This window comes from Rattus norvegicus, chromosome 10, assembly GCF_021556685.1.
Source record: "Rattus norvegicus strain SHRSP/BbbUtx chromosome 10, alternate assembly SHRSP_T2T, whole genome shotgun sequence".
Classification (NCBI taxonomy): Eukaryota; Metazoa; Chordata; class Mammalia; order Rodentia; family Muridae; genus Rattus; species Rattus norvegicus.
Genome location: NC_141543.1, coordinates 95,930,294 through 95,950,761, shown reverse-complemented (window position 1 = coordinate 95,950,761; position 20,468 = coordinate 95,930,294). Strand labels below are relative to the sequence as shown.

The window sequence follows — 20,468 nt, the reverse complement described above, 5'->3', positions numbered from 1 at the left end:
TATATTGTAATATATTACAAAAAAAAATCTTACCGAAGAAAAATGCACCTATTTCCTATATTTCTTCTCTCTCTTTCTCTCTCTCTCCCTCTCCCTCCCCCACCTTTGTGTGTGTGTATGTGTGTGTGTCTGTGTGTCTGTGTGTGTGTGTCTGTGTGTGTGTCTGTGTGTGTGCACACACGTGCACATGCACATGTTGTAGGATTGTATGTGGACATGTGTGCCCATGAATGTGGAGGTCTATGATCGACCTTGGGGCTTCTTCCTCATAGGCTGTTGGCCATGGTTTTTGAAACAGGGTCTTCTTAACTGGCATAGAGATCTTTGTTTAGACTAAACTGTCTAGTCAGCAAGCTCTAAAGATCCATCTGTCTCCACCTTTTCCAGAATTATCATTAAAATCACAGAATAGGATGTGCTGGTCTGCATATCAAAAGTAGTGGTTACACAGGCTGACAACAAAAAAGTTAACTATTTAGGAAAAATGTTTAAGTATTCAGGGAACAACTCATGCTGCTCATTGCTGTGCGAAATGAAGTGCTCAGGAACCTAAGTCCTGACTTAGGCATATGGTACTAACCTAAGGTGCCGACTGTAGATTCTTTCTTATATGCAACAGGCTGTAGACTGCTGGATGTTTTTCTCATAGTCAGCTTCTGGTGTTCTGAGATAGAAGTCTCATCTTCTTCCAGTAATTTACTTCTACTTGGAGTAGGCTGTACAGTGCTGGACGTCTTTCTCATATCCAGCTTCTGGCGTTCTGAGATAGAAGTCTCATCTTCTTCCAGTAATTTACTTCTACTTCGAGTAGGCTGTACAGTGCTGGACGTCTTTCTCATATCCAGCTTCTGGCGTTCTGAGATAGAAGTCTCACCTTCATCCAATAATTTACTGATACTTGGAGTAGGCTGTACAGTGCTGGACGTCTTTCTCATATCCAGCTTCTGGCGTTCTGAGATAGAAGTCTCACCTTTTTCCAGTAATTTACTTCTACTTGGAGTAGGCTGTACAGTGCTGGACGTCTTTCTCATAGCCAGCTTCTGGCGTTCTGAGATAGAAGTCTGACCTTCTTCCAGTAATTTACTTCTACTTGGAGTAGGCTGTACAGTGCTGGACGTCTTTCTCATATCCAGCTTCTGGCGTTCTGAGATAGAAGTCTCACCTTCTTCCAGTAATTTACTTCTTCTTGGAGTAGGCTGTACAGTGCTGGACGTCTTTCTCATATCCAGCTTCTGATGTCCTGAGATAGAAGTCTCACCTTCATCCAATAATTTACTTCTACTTGGAGTAGGCTGTACAGTGCTGGACGTCTTTCTCATATCCAGCTTCTGGCGTTCTGAGATAGAAGTCTCACCTTCTTCCAGTAATTTACTTCTCCTTGGAGTAGGCTGTACAGTGCTGGACGTCTTTCTCATATCCAGCTTCTGATGTCCTGAGATAGAAGTCTCACCTTCATCCAATAATTTACTTCTACTTGGAGTAGGCTGTACAGTGCTGGACGTCTTTCTCATATCCAGCTTCTGGCGTTCTGAGATAGAAGTCTCACCTTCATCCAGTAATTTACTTCTACTTGGAGTAGGCTGTAGAGGGCTGGACGTCTTTCTCATATCCAGCTTCTGATGTTCTGAGATAGAAGTCTCACCTTCTTCCAGTAATTTACTTCTACTTGGAGTAGGCTGTACAGTGCTGGACGTCTTTCTCATAGCCAGCTTCTGGCGTTCTGAGATAGAAGTCTCACCTTCATCCAGTAATTTACTTCTACTTCGAGTAGGCTGTAGAGGGCTGGACGTCTTTCTCATATCCAGCTTCTGATGTTCTGAGATAGAAGTCTCACCTTCTTCCAGTAATTTACTTCTACTTGGAGTAGGCTGTACAGTGCTGGACGTCTTTCTCATAGCCAGCTTCTGATGTTCTGAGATAGAAGTCTCACCTTCTTCCAGTAATTTACTTCTACTTGGAGTAGGCTGTAGAGGGCTGGATGTCTTTCTCATATCCAGCTTCTGGCGTGCTGAGATAGAAGTCTCATCTTCTTCCAGTAATTTACTTCTACTTGGAGTAGGCTGTAGAGGGCTGGATGTCTTTCTCATATCCAGCTTCTGGCGTGCTGAGATAGAAGTCTCATCTTCTTCCAGTAATTTACTTCTACTTGGAGTAGGCTGTAGAGGGCTGGATGTCTTTCTCATATCCAGCTTCTGGCGTGCTGAGATAGAAGTCTCATCTTCTTCCAGTAATTTACTTCTACTTGGAGTAGGCTGTAGAGGGCTGGATGTCTTTCTCATATCCAGCTTCTGGCGTGCTGAGATAGAAGTCTCACGTTCATCCAGTAATTTACTTATACTTGGAGTAGGCTGTACAGTGCTGGACGTCTGTCTCATATCCAGCTTCTGATGTTCTGAGATAGAAGTCTCACCTTCATCCAGTAATTTACTTCTACTTGGAGTAGGCTGTAGAGGGCTGGATGTCTTTCTCATATCCAGCTTCTGATGTTCTGAGATAGAAGTCTCACCTTCTTCCAGTAATTTACTGATACTTGGAGTAGGCTGTAGAGGGCTGGATGTCTTTCTCATATCCAGCTTCTGGCGTTCTGAGATAGAAGTCTCACCTTCTTCCAGTAATTTACTTCTACTTGGAGTAGGCTGTACAGTGCTGGACGTCTTTCTCATATCCAGCTTCTGGCGTTCTGAGATAGAAGTCTCACCTTCTTCCAGTAATTTACTTCTACTTGGAGTAGGCTGTACAGTGCTGGACGTCTTTCTCATAGCCAGCTTCTGGCGTTTTGAGATAGAAGTCTCACCTTCTTCCAGTAATTTACTTCTACTTCGAGTAGGCTGTACAGTGCTGGACGTCTTTCTCATATCCAGCTTCTGGCGTTCTGAGATAGAAGTCTCACCTTCATCCAGTAATTTACTTCTACTTCGAGTAGGCTGTACAGTGCTGGACGTCTTTCTCATATCCAGCTTCTGGCGTTCTGAGATAGAAGTCTCACCTTCTTCCAGTAATTTACTTCTCCTTGGAGTAGGCTGTACAGTGCTGGACGTCTTTCTCATATCCAGCTTCTGGCGTTCTGAGATAGAAGTCTCACCTCCTTCCAGTAATTTACTTCTACTTGGAGTAGGCTGTACAGTGCTGGACGTCTTTCTCATATCCAGCTTCTGGCGATCTGAGATAGAAGTCTCACCTTCTTCCAGTAATTTACTTCTATTTGGAGTAGGCTGTAGAGGGCTGGACGTCTTTCTCATATCCAGCTTCTGGCGTTCTGAGATAGAAGTCTCACCTTCATCCAATAATTTACTTCTACTTGGAGTAGGCTGTACAGTGCTGGACGTCTTTCTCATATCCAGCTTCTGGCGTTTTGAGATAGAAGTCTCACCTTCTTCCAGTAATTTACTTCTCCTTGGAGTAGGCTGTACAGTGCTGGACGTCTTTCTCATATCCAGCTTCTGGCGTTCTGAGATAGAAGTCTCACCTCCTTCCAGTAATTTACTTCTACTTGGAGTAGGCTGTACAGTGCTGGACGTCTTTCTCATATCCAGCTTCTGGCGATCTGAGATAGAAGTCTCACCTTCTTCCAGTAATTTACTTCTATTTGGAGTAGGCTGTAGAGGGCTGGACGTCTTTCTCATATCCAGCTTCTGGCGTTCTGAGATAGAAGTCTCACCTTCATCCAATAATTTACTTCTACTTGGAGTAGGCTGTACAGTGCTGGACGTCTTTCTCATATCCAGCTTCTGGAGTTCTGAGATAGAAGTCTCACCTTCTTCCAGTAATTTACTTCTACTTGGAGTAGGCTGTACAGTGCTGGACGTCTTTCTCATAGCCAGCTTCTGGCGTTCTGAGATAGAAGTCTCACCTTCATCCAATAATTTACTTCTACTTGGAGTAGGCTGTACAGTGCTGGACGTCTTTCTCATATCCAGCTTCTGGCGTCCTGAGATAGAAGTCTCACCTTCATCCAGTAATTTACTTCTACTTGGAGTAGGCTGTAGAGGGCTGGATGTCTTTCTCATATCCAGCTTCTGGCGTCCTGAGATAGAAGTCTCACCTTCATCCAGTAATTTACTTCTACTTGGAGTAGGCTGTAGAGGGCTGGATGTCTTTCTCATATCCAGCTTCTGGCGTGCTGAGATAGAAGTCTCACCTTCATCCAGTAATTTACTTCTACTTGGAGTAGGCTGTACAGTGCTGGACGTCTTTCTCATATCCAGCTTCTGGCGTGCTGAGATAGAAGTCTCACCTTCATCCAGTAATTTACTTCTACTTGGAGTAGGCTGTACAGTGCTGGACGTCTTTCTCATATCCAGCTTCTGGCGTTCTGAGATAGAAGTCTCATCTTCTTCCAGTAATTTACTTCTACTTGGAGTAGGCTGTAGAGGGCTGGATGTCTTTCTCATATCCAGCTTCTGGCGTTCTGAGATAGAAGTCTCACCTTCTTCCAGTAATTTACTGATACTTGGAGTAGGCTGTAGAGGGCTGGATGTCTTTCTCATATCCAGCTTCTGGCGTTCTGAGATAGAAGTCTCACCTTCTTCCAGTAATTTACTGATACTTGGAGTAGGCTGTAGAGGGCTGGATGCCTTTCTCATATCCAGCTTCTGGCTTTCTGAGATAGAAGTCTCACCTTCATCCAGTAATTTACTGCTACTTGGAGTACTCTTCAAGGAAGGTGATTTAGACTTGGAATCATGAATCTTTAGTTGTGGTTCCTGAAGTCCCAGGGAATCACTGATGAGCCCACTTGAGAGTTGTCTTGTTTCTGAAGATTGTTTGGATAGTCTAAGTTCAGGCTCATCCTGATTCCCAGTGGTTTTACTGGGATGTTGTTGGGGAGGCACAGTCTGCTTTTTTGATGTGATAGATTCGGGCATTCTGAAAAGCGAAGCGTCTTTCTTCTCTTGTGGGTGGAGTCCTGGGATAGTTGATGCTCTTTTACCTGAAGTAGTTTCATCCACAATGGCTAAATAACAGAAATATACTCAGCTTTTCCATTTATTTGTATGATTTGTACAACATTTCAAACAAACCAATTAAGTTCTCATAAAGCCCATTCCAAAAACTATGAATCACTTAAATGTATAAAGCAAAGTTTAACAAAGTTGAAAGAGTTGGTGGTTAAATGATCAAACTATTAACCAGCACACTTTAGATTATTTAAGTACATTTGTTCAGATCTAAAGTTAAAGAGAAGAGGCAGCACAGAGAACATGGAGGATGATGTTAAGATTCCTCTCTGCACATTTACAGGTTCTTATGAATAATCTTAAGGGATGGATGTGTACAGGGCTTTGTATGTCTAGGTGGGCAATTATATCTTAATTGGATCAGATAAAAATAAACAAAGTTAAAATAAAATATACTCTATGGAGCTGCACCATTCTCTACTCCCCAATTTAGAAAGATAACAGGCTAGTAAGATAACACAGTTAGAAATACCCTCATTGTGAGTGTGCAGAGCTAGAAGAAGTTGCAGAAGAGAAGCATTTGTTAATAAAGCTAAAATCCAAAAAATTATTCTCATGAATGTTCTCAGTGTGTGTGGGTACATAAGTCACAACACTGGAATATGGTAATCCAATGTCCAAAACCACAACTGCATTATTAAAAAACCATGTGGTGGGTTCTTAGTGGGATTCCCAAACCCGCGGATCCCTGCCCGAAGCAGCTCCCTGCTCCCAAACCCCGTGGGAGAGAGACCTCACCGCCTGGACAGGTGGGCACTCCTGAGACTGCAGAACGGAAGAGACCACCAACACTGCCCACCCCTGCCCACATCCCTGGCCTAAAAGGAAACTGTATACGGCCTCTGGGTTCCCTTGGATAAGGGCACAGCAGCAGCAGGTCCCCTGCATCTGAGACACAGCTGGAACCTGAAGGGACCGACCAGATAAACAGTTCTCTGCACCCAAATACCATGGGAGGGAGAGCTAAACCTTCAGAGAGGCAGACACGCCTGAGAAACCAGAAGAGACTGCACTCTGCCCACATTACTGATTCCAGAGGAAAACTCCAAACGCCATCTGGAACCCTGGTGCACGGAAGCTCCTGGAAAGGGCAGCGCAGATCGTCCTGGATGCTGCCCCCACAGAGAGCTCATAAGCAACACCCCACGAGCAAACTTGAGCCTCGGGACCACAGGTAAGACAAATCTTCCTACTCCAAGCAACCTGCCTAGTGAACTCAGGACACAGGCCCACAGGAACAGCTGAAGACCTGTAGATAGGAAAAACTACACGCCCGAAAGCAGAACACTCTGTTACCATAACTGGCTGAAAGAAAAAAGGAAAACAGGTCTACAGCACCCCTGACACACAGGCTTATAGGACAGTTTAGCCACTGTCAGAAATAAAAGAACAAAGTAACACTAGAGATAATCTGATGGTGAGAGGCAATCGCAGGAACCCAAGCAACAGAAACCAAGACTACATGGCATCATTGGAGCCCAATTCTCCCACCAAAGCAAACACGGAATATCCAAACACACCAGAAAAGCAAGATCTAGTTTCAAAATCATATTTGATCATGATGCTGGAGGACTTCAAGAAAGACATAAAGAACTCCCTTAGAGAAAGACAGTAAAGCATAAATAAACAAGTAGAAGCCTACAGAGAGGAATCACAAAAATCCCTGAAAGAATTCAAGGAAAACACAATCAAACAGTTGAAGGAATTAAAAATGGAAATAGAAGCAATCAAGAAAGAACACATGGAAACAACCCTGGATATAGAAAACCAAAAGAAAAGAAAAGGAAGGGGTTGGGGATTTAGCTCAGTGGTAGAGCGCTTGCCTAGCAAGCACAAGGCCCTGGGTTCGGTCCCCAGCTCCAAAAAACAAGAAAAAGAAGAGACAAGGAGCCGTAAATACAAGCTTCACCAACAGAATACCAGAGATAGAAGAGAGAATCTCAGGAGCAGAAGATTCCATAGAAATCATCGACTCAACTGTCAAAGATAATGGAAAATGGAAAAAGCTACTGGTCCAAAACATACAGGAAATCCAGGACTCAATGAGAAGATCAAACCTAAGGATAATGGGTATAGAAGAGAGTGAAGACTCCCAGCTCAAAGGACCAGTAAATATCTTCAACAAAATCATAGAAGAAAACTTCCCTAACCTGAAGAAAGAGATGCCCATAAACAAACAAGAAGCCTACAGAACTCCAAATAGATTGGACTGAAAAAGAAACTCCTTCCGTCACATAATAGTCAAAACACCAACTGCACAAAACAAAGAAAGAATATTAAAAGCAGTAAGGGAAAAAGGTCAAGTAACATATAAAGACAGACCTATCAGAATCACACCAGACTTTTCGCCAGAGACTATGAAAACCAAAAGATCCTTGACAGATGTCATACAGACCCTAAGAGAACACAAATGCCAGCCCATGCTACTGTATCCTGCAAAACTCTCAATTAACATAGATGGAGAAACCAAGATATTCCATGACAAAACCAAATTTACACAATATCTTTCTACAAATCCAGCTGCAGAGGATTACAAACGGTAAAGCCCAACATTAGGAGGCAAGCTACATCCTAGAAGAAACAAGAAACTAATCGTCTTGGCAACAAAACAAAGAGAAGAAAAGCACACAAACATAATCTCACATCCAAATATGACTATAACAGGAAGCAATAATCACTATTCCTTAATATCTCTCAACATCAATGGTCTCAACTCCCCAAGAAAAAGACATAGATTAACAAACTGGATACACAGTGAGGACCCTGCATTCTGCTGCCTACAGGAAACACACCTCAGAGACAAAGACATACACTACCTCAGAGTGAAAGGCTGGAAAACAACTTTCCAAGCAAATGGTCAGAAGAAGCAAGCTGGAGTAGCCATTCTAATATCAAATAAAATCAATTTTCAATTAAAAGTCATCAAAAAAGATAAGGAAGGACACTTCATATTCATCAAAGGAAAAATCCACCAAGATGAACTCTCAATCCTAAATATCTATGCTCCAAATACAAGGGCACCTACCTACATAAAAGAAACCTTACTAAAACTCAAAGCACACATTGCACCTCGCACAATAATAATAGGAGATTTCAACACCCCACTCTCATCAATGGACAGATCACGGAAACAGAAATTAAACAGAAACATAGACAGACTAAGAGAAGTCATGAACTGAATGGACTTAACAGATATTTATAGAACATTCTACCCTAAAGCAAAAGGATATACCTTCTTCTCAGCTCCTCATGGTACTTTCTCCAAAATTGACCATATAATTGCTCAAAAAACGGGCCTCAACAGGTACAGAAAGATAGAAATAATTCCATGTGTGCTATCGGACCACCACGGCCTAAAACTGGTCTTCAATAACAATAAGGGAAGAATGCCCATATATACGTGGAAATTGAACAGTACTCTACTCAATGATAACCTGGTCAAGGAAGAAATAAAGAAAGAAATTAAAAACTTTTTAGAATTTAATGAAAATGAAGGTACAACATACCCAAACTTATGGGACACAATGAAAGCTGTGTTAAGAGGAAAACTCATAGCGCTGAGTGCCTGCAGAAAGAAACAGGAGAGAGCATATGTCAGCAGCTTGACAGCACACCTAAAATCTCCAGAACAAAAAGAAGCAAATACACCCAGGAGGAGTAGAAGGCAGGAAATAATCAAACTCAGAGCTGAAGTCAACCAAGTAGAAACAAAAGGACCATACAAAGAATCAACAGAACCAAAAGTTGGTTCTTTGAGAAAATCAACAAGATAGATAAACCCTTAGCCAGACTAACCAGAGGATACAGAGTGTGTCCAAATTAACAAAATCAGAAATGAAAAGGGAGACATAACAACAGAATCAGAAGAAATTCAAAAAATCATCAGATCCTACTATGAAAGCCTATATTAAACATAACGTGAAAATCTGCAGGAAATGGACAATTTCCTAGAGAGACACCAGGTACCAAAGTTAAATCAGGAACAGATAAACCAGTTAAACAACCCCATAACTCCTAAAGAAATAGAAGCAGTCATTAAAAGTCTCCCAACCAAAAAGAGCCCAGGTCCTTCAAACATTTCTCCCACCTATCCTTCCTTCTCGTCCAATGATAGGCCTCTTTCTATCTTGTACCTGCCTTACCTGTGACATCATCCCACACTAGTCTAATAAATTTAAAAAACTGTTACTTTCTGATCATAATTATTAAATCAAATTATATGTTCAAACATTTGCATTAAGTTTGGGGTACAGCAATTTTAGTATTATATATATACACACACATATATTTGTATATATCATATACCATGATTGCTCTCTTAAAGTAATGATAAAAATTAAATGCTCTTAGTCACTGTGTATCAAATATGAATTTGAAATGTTTTAAGCCAGAGTCATCTACACATAATAAAATGGAAGCTGTAATTTCCCTGTCTAGCGTGAGCACAGGGACGGACTCTCGTTTCTTTTTGCAGTGATTGGTTTTTACTTTTTGCAGACACTTGCGTGTCTCTTTAAACTTTCTCCTTCTCTTGTTCTCTTAAAGCCTTGCAGGTTATGTTGAGGCCTTGGCGTCCAGGTTAGGCCTCTCAATTCCTGATCTTACACCAAAGCAAGTTGACATGTGGCAAACACGTGTTAGCACACATTTGGTAAGTTATATGACTTATAAGCATGAACCCAGTGGTCAGCATGGCAGTTTTGAGACTATCATTGATTTGAGTTTTACCTGGGCCTTGGACATTCTCAGAAAAAATAATTTGTTATTCCTTTATCTTTTTATTAGCATGCTTGACTGATTTAAAAAAACACAAAAATTGTTGTGCAGCTTGGTTAATATGAAGGACTTGAGCACCCAAAGGTTTTGTAATCCTTTGTTCATTCCCATTTATACTGTGTTGTTCACTGGTGCTCATTTCTGAGCATTTCTGTGGACTGATAGGGGAGGAAAGGTCAAATAATAATGATTGAAATGTTGGTGGTGGCAAGGATCACCCCTGCTCTAGCATTTCTAAGGCAAGCAAGAGGGGACATAGTGGGAAATAGTGAAAGGCATTTTAACAGAATGGGTGGCGATTGGGGTCTCTTAGCAACGGTCATATCCTAGGGCAATCAGGAGCCAAATAATAGTCTCTCTGTTGAAATATGAATGGACGAAATATTTAGATCAAAATAAGAATTTAAGACTGACTTTATTAGTATCTGGACAGAACCAAGTTGTTTTTATGCCATCTCTCTGAAACTGTAGTCCCTTTAAAGATAATTTACATAATAAGATTGACAGGTTTGACTATTAATATAAATCACAGGCATAACACCACCACAGCAAACAACAAACTACCATAATAACTGACTGAAATAGTGTAGTGTACAGTATTGTCAAAACGTTGATGTCTACTTTGAAAGTTTTACAGATACTCCACAATCTCATTGCTAACTGGATGCTGTCCAAGAGAAAACATTCACTTCAGTGCTGCTGATTACAGAGCTAGCATAGCTTCCGTAGTGTCAGAGGGGACTGACTGTGTCTCTCTGTTCTTAACTAGAAGCTCCAGGGAGAAAGATCAACTGTGTCTGGCTGGTCCTTGTCTCTGTTTTAACCAGCAGGGTTTAATATACAACAGAATCTCAGTAACTGTTTGTATGAAAGAAGGAAACTTAATTGAGGGGCTGAAGAAATGGCTCATACATTAGGAGTGTCTACTGCTCTTGTAGAGGACCCAAGTTCAGTTCTCAGCCCTCAGGGTTCTCAACTGCCCATTGCTACAGTTCCAAGGTATCCAGTGTCCTTTTTTGGCCTCTGTGGGCATCTGCATTCACATGCACACAAATAGTTAAAAATAATAAAATAGGCATTTTTAAGAAAGAAAACTTAATTGAGAAGTTTAAATTTGATAGTTACCAGGAATGTAAAATTTGGAATCATTTATAGAAATAAAACTTTAAAACTTCACCATGTAGGTTTCACAATGAAGATTGCAAAAATAGAAGACCTCATACCAATTACTATCCAAACGATTCCACAAAATTGAAACAGATGGAGCACTACCGAATTCCTTCTATGAAGCCACAATTACTCTTATACCTAAACCACACAAAGACCCAACAAAGAAAGAGAACTTCAGACCAATTTCCCTTATGCACATCGATGCGAAAATACTCAATAAAATTCTGGCAAACTAAATCCAAAGCACATCAAAACAATCATCCACCATGACAAGTAGGCTTCATCCCAGGCATGCAGGGATGGTTTAATATATGGAAAACCATCAACATAATCCATTCTATAAACAAACTGAAAGAACAAAACCACATGATCATTTCATTAGATGCTGAGAAAGCATTTGACAAAATTCAAGGGGTTGGGGATTTAGCTCAGTGGTGGTAGAGCGCTTGCCTAGCAAGCGCAAGGCCCTGGGTTCGGTCCCCAGCTCTGGAAAAAAAAAAGGACAAAATTCAAAACCCCTTCATGACAAAAGTCCTGGAAAGAATAGGAATTCAAGGCCCATACGTAGACATAGTAAAAGCCATATACAGCAAACCAGTAGCTAACATTAAACTAAATGGAGAGAAATTTGAAGCAATCCCACTAAAATCAGGGACTAGACAAGGCTGCCCCTCTCTCCCTACTTATTCACTATAGTTCTTGAAGTTCTAGCCAGAGCAATCAGACGACAAAAGGAGATCAAGGGGATAGAGATTGGAAAGGAAGAAGTCAAAATATCACTATTTGCAGATGATATGACAGTATATTTAAGTGATCCCAAAAGTTCCACCAGAGAACTACAAAAGCTGATAAACAACTTGAGCAAAGTGGCTGGTTATAAAATTAACTCAAATAAATCAGTAGCCTTCCTCTACACAAAACAGAAACAAGCCGAGAAAGAAATTAGGGAAATGACACCCTTCATAACAGTCCCAAAGAATATAAAATACCTCAGTGTGACTTTAACCAAGCAAGTGAAGATCTGTATGATAAGAACTTCAAGCCTCTGAAGAAAGAAATTGAAGATCTCAGAAGATGGAAAGATCTCCCATGCTCATGGATTGGCAGGATTAATATAGTAAAAATGGCCATTTTACCAAAAGCGATCTACAGATTCAATGCAATCCCCATCAAAATACCAATCCAATTCTTCATAGAGTTAGACAGAACAATTTGCAAATTCATCTGGAATGACAAAAAACCCAGGATAGCTAAAGCTATCCTCAACAATAAAAGGACTTCAGGGGGAATCACTATCCCTGAACTCAAGCAGTATTACAGAGCAATAGTGATAAAAACTGTACGGTATTGGTCCGAGACAGGCAGATAGACCAGTGGAATAGAATTGAAGACCCAGAAATGAACCCACACATCTATGGTCACTTAATTTTTGACAAAGGAGCCAAAACCGTCCAATGGAAAAAAGATAGCATTTTCAGCAAATGGTGCTGGTTCAACTGGAGGTCAACATGTAGAAGAATGCAGATCGATCCATGCTTATCACCCTGTACAAAGCTTAAGTCCAAGTGGATCAAGCACCTCGACTTCAAACCAGATACACTCAAACTAATAGAAGAAAAAGTGGGGAAGAATCTCGAACACATGGGCACTGGAGAAAATTTCCTGAACAAAACACCAATGGCTTATGCTCTAAGATCAAGAATCGACAAATGGGATCTCATAAAACTGCAAAGCTTCTGTAAGGCAAAGGACACTGTGGTTAGGACAAAACGGCAACCAACAGATTGGGAAAAGATCTTTACCAATCCTACAATAGATAGAGGCCTTATATCCAAAATATACAAAGAACTCAAAAAGTTAGACTGCAGGGAGACAAATAACCCTATTAAAAAATGGGGTTCAGAGCTAAACAAAGAATTCACAGCTGAGGAATGCCAAATGGCTGAGAAGCACCTAAAGAAATGTTCAACATTTTTAGTCATAAGGGAAATGCAAATCAAAACAACCCTGAGATTTCACCTCAGTGAGAATGGCTAAGATCAAAAACTCAGGTGACAGCACATGCTGGTGAGAATGTGGAGAAAGAGGAACACTCCTCCATTGTTGGTGGGATTGCAGACTGGTACAGCCATTCTGGAAATCAGTCTGGAGGTTCCTCAGAAAATTGGACATTGAACTACCTGAGGACCCAGCTATACCTCTCTTGGGCATATACCCAAAAGATGCCCCAACATATAAAAAAGACACGTGCTCCACTATGTTCATTGCAGGCTTATTTATAATAGCCAGAAGCTGGAAAGAACCCAGATGCCCTTCAACAGAGGAATGGATACAGAAAATGTGGTACATCTACACAATGGAATATTACTCAGCTATCAAAAACAATGACTTTATGAAATTCATAGGCAAATGGATGGAACTGGAAAATATCATCCTGAGTGAGGTAACCCAATCACAGAAAAACACACATGGTATGCACTCATTCATTGATAAGTGGCTATTAGCCCAAATGCTTGAATTACCCTAGATGCACAGAATACCTGAAACTCAAGACGGATGATCAAAATGTGAATGCTTCACTCCTTCTTTAAAAGGGGAACAAGAATACCCTTGGCAGGGAATAGAGAGGCAAAGATTAAAACAGACACAGAAGGAACACCCATTCAGAGCCTGCCCCACATGTGGCCCATACATATACAACCACCCAATTAGACAAGATGGATGAAGCAAAGAAGTGCAGACCGACAGGAGCCAGATGTAGATCGCTCCTGAGAGACACAGCCAGAATACAGCAAACACAGAGGCGAATGCCAGCAGTAATCCACTGAACTGAGAATGGACCCCCGTTGAAGGAATCAGAGAAAGGACTGGAAGAGCTTGAAGGGGCTGGAGACCTCATGTGAACAACAATGCTAAGCAACCAGAGCTTCCAGGGACTAAGCCACTACCCAAAGACTATATACATGGACTGACCCTGGACTCTGACCTCATAGGTATCAATGAATAGCCTAGTAAGAGCACCAGTGGAAGGGGAAGCCCTTGGTCCTGCCAAGACTGAACCCCCAGTGAACGTGACTGTTGGGGGGAGGGTGGTAATGGGGGAAGGATGAGGAGGGGAACACCCATACAGAAGGGGAGGGGAAGGGGTTAGGGGGATGTTGGCCCGGAAACCGGGAAGGGGAATAGCAATCGAAATGTAAATAAGAAATACTCAAGTTAATAAAGATGGGGAAAAAAAAGAAAGTAAAAAAATAATAATAATAAAATGCCAAAAAAAAAGAAATACTCAAGTTAATAAAGATGAGAAAAAAACAAAACCAAAAAAAAAAAAGGAGGATTGTTAAACAGCATGAAAAATGCCAAAATATGCCAGGCATGGTGGCGCAAACCTGTAACCCTGGCACTTGGGAGTCAGAGAAGAGAAAAATCAGAGTTTAAGGTCAAACTTGGCTACACGGTAAGTTTGAGAACAACCCAAGCTCTTGAAATCCTGAATCACAAAGAAGCAACATAGAGACACAAGAAAATATAAGACTCCAGTAAACGTTCACAGACTCAGATTAGCCTAGTACTATAATTGATGGTATGTAGTTCACCTATAACATCATTATAGGTTTGTGTGAGTGCATGCATATACACCCACATCTATGGGGAGTGCTTACATATTGTCACGTGTGTGTGTGTGTATGTGTGTGTGTGTGTGTGTGTGTGTGTGTGTGTGTGTGTGTGTGTGCTCGCGGGGCTGGGGATTTAGCTCAGTGGTAGAGCGCTTACCTAGGAATCGCAAGGCCCTGGGTTCGGTCCCCAGCTCCGAAAAAAAAAAAAAACCAAAAAAAAAAAAAAAAAAGTGTGTGTGCTCGCACGCACGTGCGTACACACTCTCATGCGCATGTATGAAGGCCAGAGGACAACCTTAGGTGTGGTTCTTTCCTGGTTATCATGCACCTTGCTTTTTGAGACTGTGTTTCTCACTGGCCTGAAGCTTGCCAAGTAGAATAGGCAGGCAGCCAGTGAGCCCATGGATTTTTGTGACCAGTGAGCCCCATGGATCTTTGCGGCTGGTGAGCCCCACGAATCTTTGCGGCCAGTGAGCCCCATGGATCTTTGTGGCCTGTGAGCCCATGGATCTGTCTCTCCATCTTTGGGACAAGGATGATAGATACATTCTGCAGCACTCTTTTTCTTTTCTTTTTTTTTAACAGCACCACAAAAAATTAATTAATTAAAATCTAAACCAAGGAAATAGAGAAGACTCAAACAAAAACATCAGAGAGGAAGCATAACTAATACCTCAGAAACCTAGTTGATCACAAATGACTACTATAGAAAATTTCACTTCAACAAATTGGATAATCTAGAAATGGATAAATCACAAGAAATTTATCATTTTTCCATCAATCATAAAGAAAGTAGAATATTTAAACAGACTAGTAACAAATAAAGTGACAGATTAGTAACAAAAGTATCCTCAAAGGAAACCCCAGGATGCAATGGTATCACTAGTAGGTACCAAAAAAACCTTTGCATGGGAACTAATACATAAACACTTCCCAAAAATTAAAGTAGAGGAAATGTTTCTAAATGCATTTTTTCATGAACTTTTGTTTTTAATTATGTGCACATGGAGGGTATGTTCACATGAATGCAGGTGCCCAGAGTCCAGAAGAGGGTGCTGGATCCTAGATCTGGAATTACAGGCAGTATGAGTCACCCAACATAGCTGCTGGGAAAACAACCTTGGGCCCCCGATCAGAGCAGTATGTGTTTTTGACTACTGAGCTGTCTGTCTCCAGCCCCTCTACATTCATACGGTCGGGATCACTGTGACGCCAACGCCAGAAGAACACTGTTAAGAAAAGAAAACTACAGGACGATATCCTAATGAACACAGATGCAAATATTTTCAACAAATACCAGCCAGGGTGTTCAACAGAATATATAAAGGATCAATCACCATGTCCAATCGGCCTTTATACCCGGTATGCAAAGATGACACAACACATAGAAGCTTATAAATATAATATATATGCATATATATATATATATATATATATATATATATATATATATCAGCAGCTGAAAGGAGGGCTGGCAAGATTGCTCAGTGGGGGAAGGTGCTTGCCACCAAGTTGAACAACTTGAGTTTGATCCTCAGGACCCACATGACGACAAGAGAGAATTTCCCTCCGACCTATTTGTGTGAATAGCACACTTGTTTATCCACACTGAGGCACAATAATACATGAATGTAACTTAAAACGTCGAGCAATACGAAGGACAAAAATATCATGGGGACTTCAAGAGACGCAGGAAAAGCATTGGATAAAACTGAACAGTATTTGATGCAAAAACCTTTCGCCAGGTTGGATGCAGAATATACTTCAACAATAAAAGCCACACGAGACAAACATCTGCCGAACCTCTTACTTGGTATTGAAAAGTAGAAAGCCTTCCCTTTAAGGTCAGGCCCACTCTCTCCAGCACAGCACTGGGAATCCTAGCAATAGGGGTCAGGAAAAGAGACACCCAAATTGTAGGAGCAGACATAAATTGTCCCTGTTTCCAGATAACAAGGTCTTACAAATGCAAAGCCCTTTTTAAGATTCCATCACAACTCACTAGAACTAATAAAGTAATGAATTTAGAAATTCGCCATATAAAAATACAAGGTCAAAAACATAAACTTAAGTCCTGAAACCATGAATGCACTTGAAGAAAACACAGAAAAATATTTCAAGACATCAATATTGCGACAATTTTTATATGCTGCCAAAATCAAAAAAAAATCAGGTAAATAGGACTATTTTAAACTAAGATGCTTCTAGATAACTTAGGAAATAAGTTTTCAGACTAAAAGAAAAATCTGGGAAACATCCATCTGAAAATAATTAATGTCTAAAATGTGTATCATTTAAAAAAAAAACAAGTAACACAATTCAATATTCGTCTATTAGTGAACACGAAGACAAAATCAGATAGAGAAGTGAAGAACCCAGAAAATAGGTAACAGGGAAGCCTCGAATGCAAACGTCCAGAGGTTGCAAAGATCCACAAAACCCATTAGTTCTCCAGTATGCAAGCTGTCGGACCTGCACGTCAGAGTACTGGGAGACAAGATTCTGCAGTAAGACAGGGCTGACAGAAAGATGGGTACGTCCAAGTTTACAAAGATAACTGTCTGATATTTGAGAGCAGTTGAGGTCAAATCAGTACTAAAATTGCTCTTTAAAAAGAGCTAGCAAATAAATAAATGGCAAGTATTAATTAAAAGAAAGGGATTAGTGTTCTAGAGAAAGAAAGAAGGCACCCACGAGGTACCATACAACGGCTGTAAGCAGTGTTCTCTGAGGTTTACTAGCATTAATACTGAGCTAGAAGCTCACTGAGTTGGTTATAAATGTGTTGGAAGAATGGACTTGTGTGTGGTGAGGGTGGATGTGGAGGACATACCAGAACGCTTACTCTCTCAAAAATTCTAAAATGTTTAAAAGTTTGGAAGTTCCCAATACATATGAAAGATGAATGTTTGGGGAGATGGAAATGCTGATTCTCTTCAATAAGTAAGCGTGTGCATTACAAAAATCATCACGCTTTGCACATCGGGATATATATATTTGTCAATTAATTTTAATTAAAAAATTAACAATAAGGTATAAGTAGGAATATCAAGGAGTCATCTAAAATATTCAAAGAACTGCTGCCCCTGGAGAACGTAAGCTGAGGGGAAATTGAAGACAGAGCTTGTTTTTTGTTATAAGTTTAACCAGACTGCAGAACTTTAACAATTATTGGGATAACCTTGACAAAATTATATTTTGAACAAATGAAGATCTGAAATTTAAAATGTGGCATAGAGCACATCAAAAGATCAAATGGGACATACTTAGTTAAGAACTATACCAAATAACCAGAAACGGTAAAGAACGCGTGAAGAATTCGTGTCGGAGATTGTCAGGCGATCAATATGAGGAAAGAACACCCGTAGGACGTTGTGTTCTGGTCTCCTTGTTAGAAAGTTAGGAATAGAGGTGTACAGCTTACTCAAAAGATTTCTTAAAACTGTCGGCTAGGAGTTGACTTAAAGATTACGTATAAACTAAAGGGCTAGCCACGTGGGATCCCTTACAGATGTCTTCATACTGCTGCTGCAGCTCGTCCAACGTAAATATAATGTCTCCGATGTCCATGGTGTGGGAACCTGCGATAGAAAGGAATTTAAAGCACTTCCATTGTTTTTGAGCATAGATGTAACTGACAACCTGAATGCAATACGAATTTGATTCAGAAGCATGGGAAGATGATGGAGTCAGAGGGCAGCCACCATGGGAAGGTGGAGTCAGAGGGCAGCCACCATGGGAAGGTGGAGTCAGAGGGCAGCCACCATGGGAAGGTGGAGTCAGAGGGCAGCCACCATGAGTTTTGAGAACTTTCCGGAATTGTTCATTAGTAACTCAAAACACAATGAAGTGAAAAAATTAAGACCATAGCTGTCCTCATTAAAGGAAACAGCCACACCCTAAGTCTCTATGGCAGATAATCTGGTTAGCATTCTGTAATATTTTTTGAGGATTTACTATGGATAGCACTTCAAGCATTTATTCCTTTGTCTCAGATTCCAGATTGTGAGCCCAGGAACCAGGAATGTGTATTTCAATTATTTCCCCAACTCTTAGCAAAACATCTACTTCCTATCACTTAAGAATGATTTTGAATGAGTAAAATCTACTTAAGAGCATCTACAGAGTCAATCCCTCTACGTGTGTGACATTAGTGGTGTGCCGAATCTTTGTTTCCCTTAATGTGGAAGCCAAACAGCTTGAGACCTACCCCATACCAGATAGCATCGAGACTCAAAAGCCACCCAAACACAGAAGTTTCCTGCGCAGCTTTTATTTCCAAAGTCATCTTTTCTACCCCCGTAGATTGTTTTTGCTTTGTTTTTGAGATAAAATCTGATGCTATAACTTAAGCTGGCCTGGAACTCACTGTAAAGTCCCTGCTGGCCCCAAACTGTGGGAATGACAGACATGTCCCAGGATCACATACATGTGCCGGGGGATCACAGGTATGTGTCTAGATCACAGGCGTGTGCCACCACACACCACACCCAGCTCCCATACGCCCTTGATCTCACACCACCATCCACAGACTCTGTCTTCTCACCACCACGGGGGAGAGCCAACACAGACCCTACAAGCCTTTCTCCTCTAATCCACTTCAACCGATTATTTGTAAGTACTGAGAAAAGCACACAAACAATTATGCTGTGGTCTGAACTTGTACTGATCCCAACCCATCCACTTCTCCACCAATCCTCTTCTACTTCTAAGCCATAACTCTCTACCAAATCCCTGCCGTGTACTTCAACTTGCCTCTCTGCATGGATTAGGTACTTCCCAGTAGATTTTAACTCTCATCATCAAACACACCTATTTAGGCAATTCTCGTGGGTTCTGGAGACAAAGCACTGGCAGAGTGTTTGGCTAGCATGCCTGGGGTACCCCCAACACACAGGGGTGATTTTCATACTTAACAGAAAGGAGCATCTTTGTGACAGTGTGTGGTATGTGTGTATGAAGAGAGGAATATTCAAGCACAATTTTACAAAGCAATGGCTGTTTGGCAGGAAGAGGCACAACTATATGTAAGCTCTAGGTCCAAGGAATTTGATCGCTCCTCTGGCCTCTGGGCACCTGCATGTGGTTTGTATATGTATCTACAGCTGACACAACTTATTCAGATATACTTTTAAAAAATTTAAACCAACCAAATAAATAACAAACCTATGGAACTATTCAAGGTTCAGTTCTAGCTTCAAACCACTCCAAAGTCACCACTAGCAAGTGACAAAAGCCAGTGGAGCTCACTTAAAAAGGACATAATATCTGATATTTTTTCCCTGTCATATTTATACAAACTGTCGTCTCAGCCTACAGCGCCTCTCTCATTCTTCACCATCACTTCATCCAATAGACCCCTACCAACCTGTCAATATTTACTTCGAGCATCACCTTCTCTGATAATCTCTCCCTGGTGTTTCCAATAGCAGCCTTACCCACACTGTGGGTAATTACTACAGAGAATTGTCATGTCCATGGCTCTCTACACGCTAGAACTGTGTTTTATCCATGTTTATTCCACCAATCATTACTCCACGCACAGTAGGTATTAAATAACTAACTGGCTTGTTGAATGAATAAATCATTTCAACAATCACTAACCAATCTATTAGCGTAGGCTATCTTATCCTTTGGGCAAATATTAGCATGACATAGAACATCTCATAAATCCATATAAAATTTGAAGCCAAGCTGTGTTGCATAGAGAATAATCAAACAGAATAAGAAATTTTAACCAAAACTACATAATAAAATTCTGTGTCTCCTCATTTCTGAAGTAACACTCCTCCCTTGTCCTTTAAGAAATGACCCATCTATAAAGACAAGAAAGAACCATTGAAAACAAGACAAAGCTGGATGTTTTAAGATTTTAATTTCTAGCTTATTTTTATTGTATGTATGGATACATAAGTATGTATAGATATGTGTGCATATATGTACATAT

At 40.8% G+C, this 20,468-nt stretch overlaps 1 protein-coding gene across 1 annotated transcript in view; it reads right to left on the bottom strand.

Moving 5' to 3' along the window:
• The window catches only part of Efcab3 (EF-hand calcium binding domain 3), a 506,364-nt gene that overhangs the window by 430,961 nt on the left and 54,935 nt on the right, over positions 1-20,468 (bottom strand). The window contains exons 10-11 of the mRNA XM_087572380.1: positions 18,031-18,102; positions 581-4,954 (exon numbers count right to left, since the gene is read on the bottom strand). Of these exons, the coding sequence (XP_087428506.1) occupies positions 581-4,954; positions 18,031-18,102 (4,446 nt within the window). The remainder of the gene's footprint in view (positions 1-580; positions 4,955-18,030; positions 18,103-20,468) is intronic.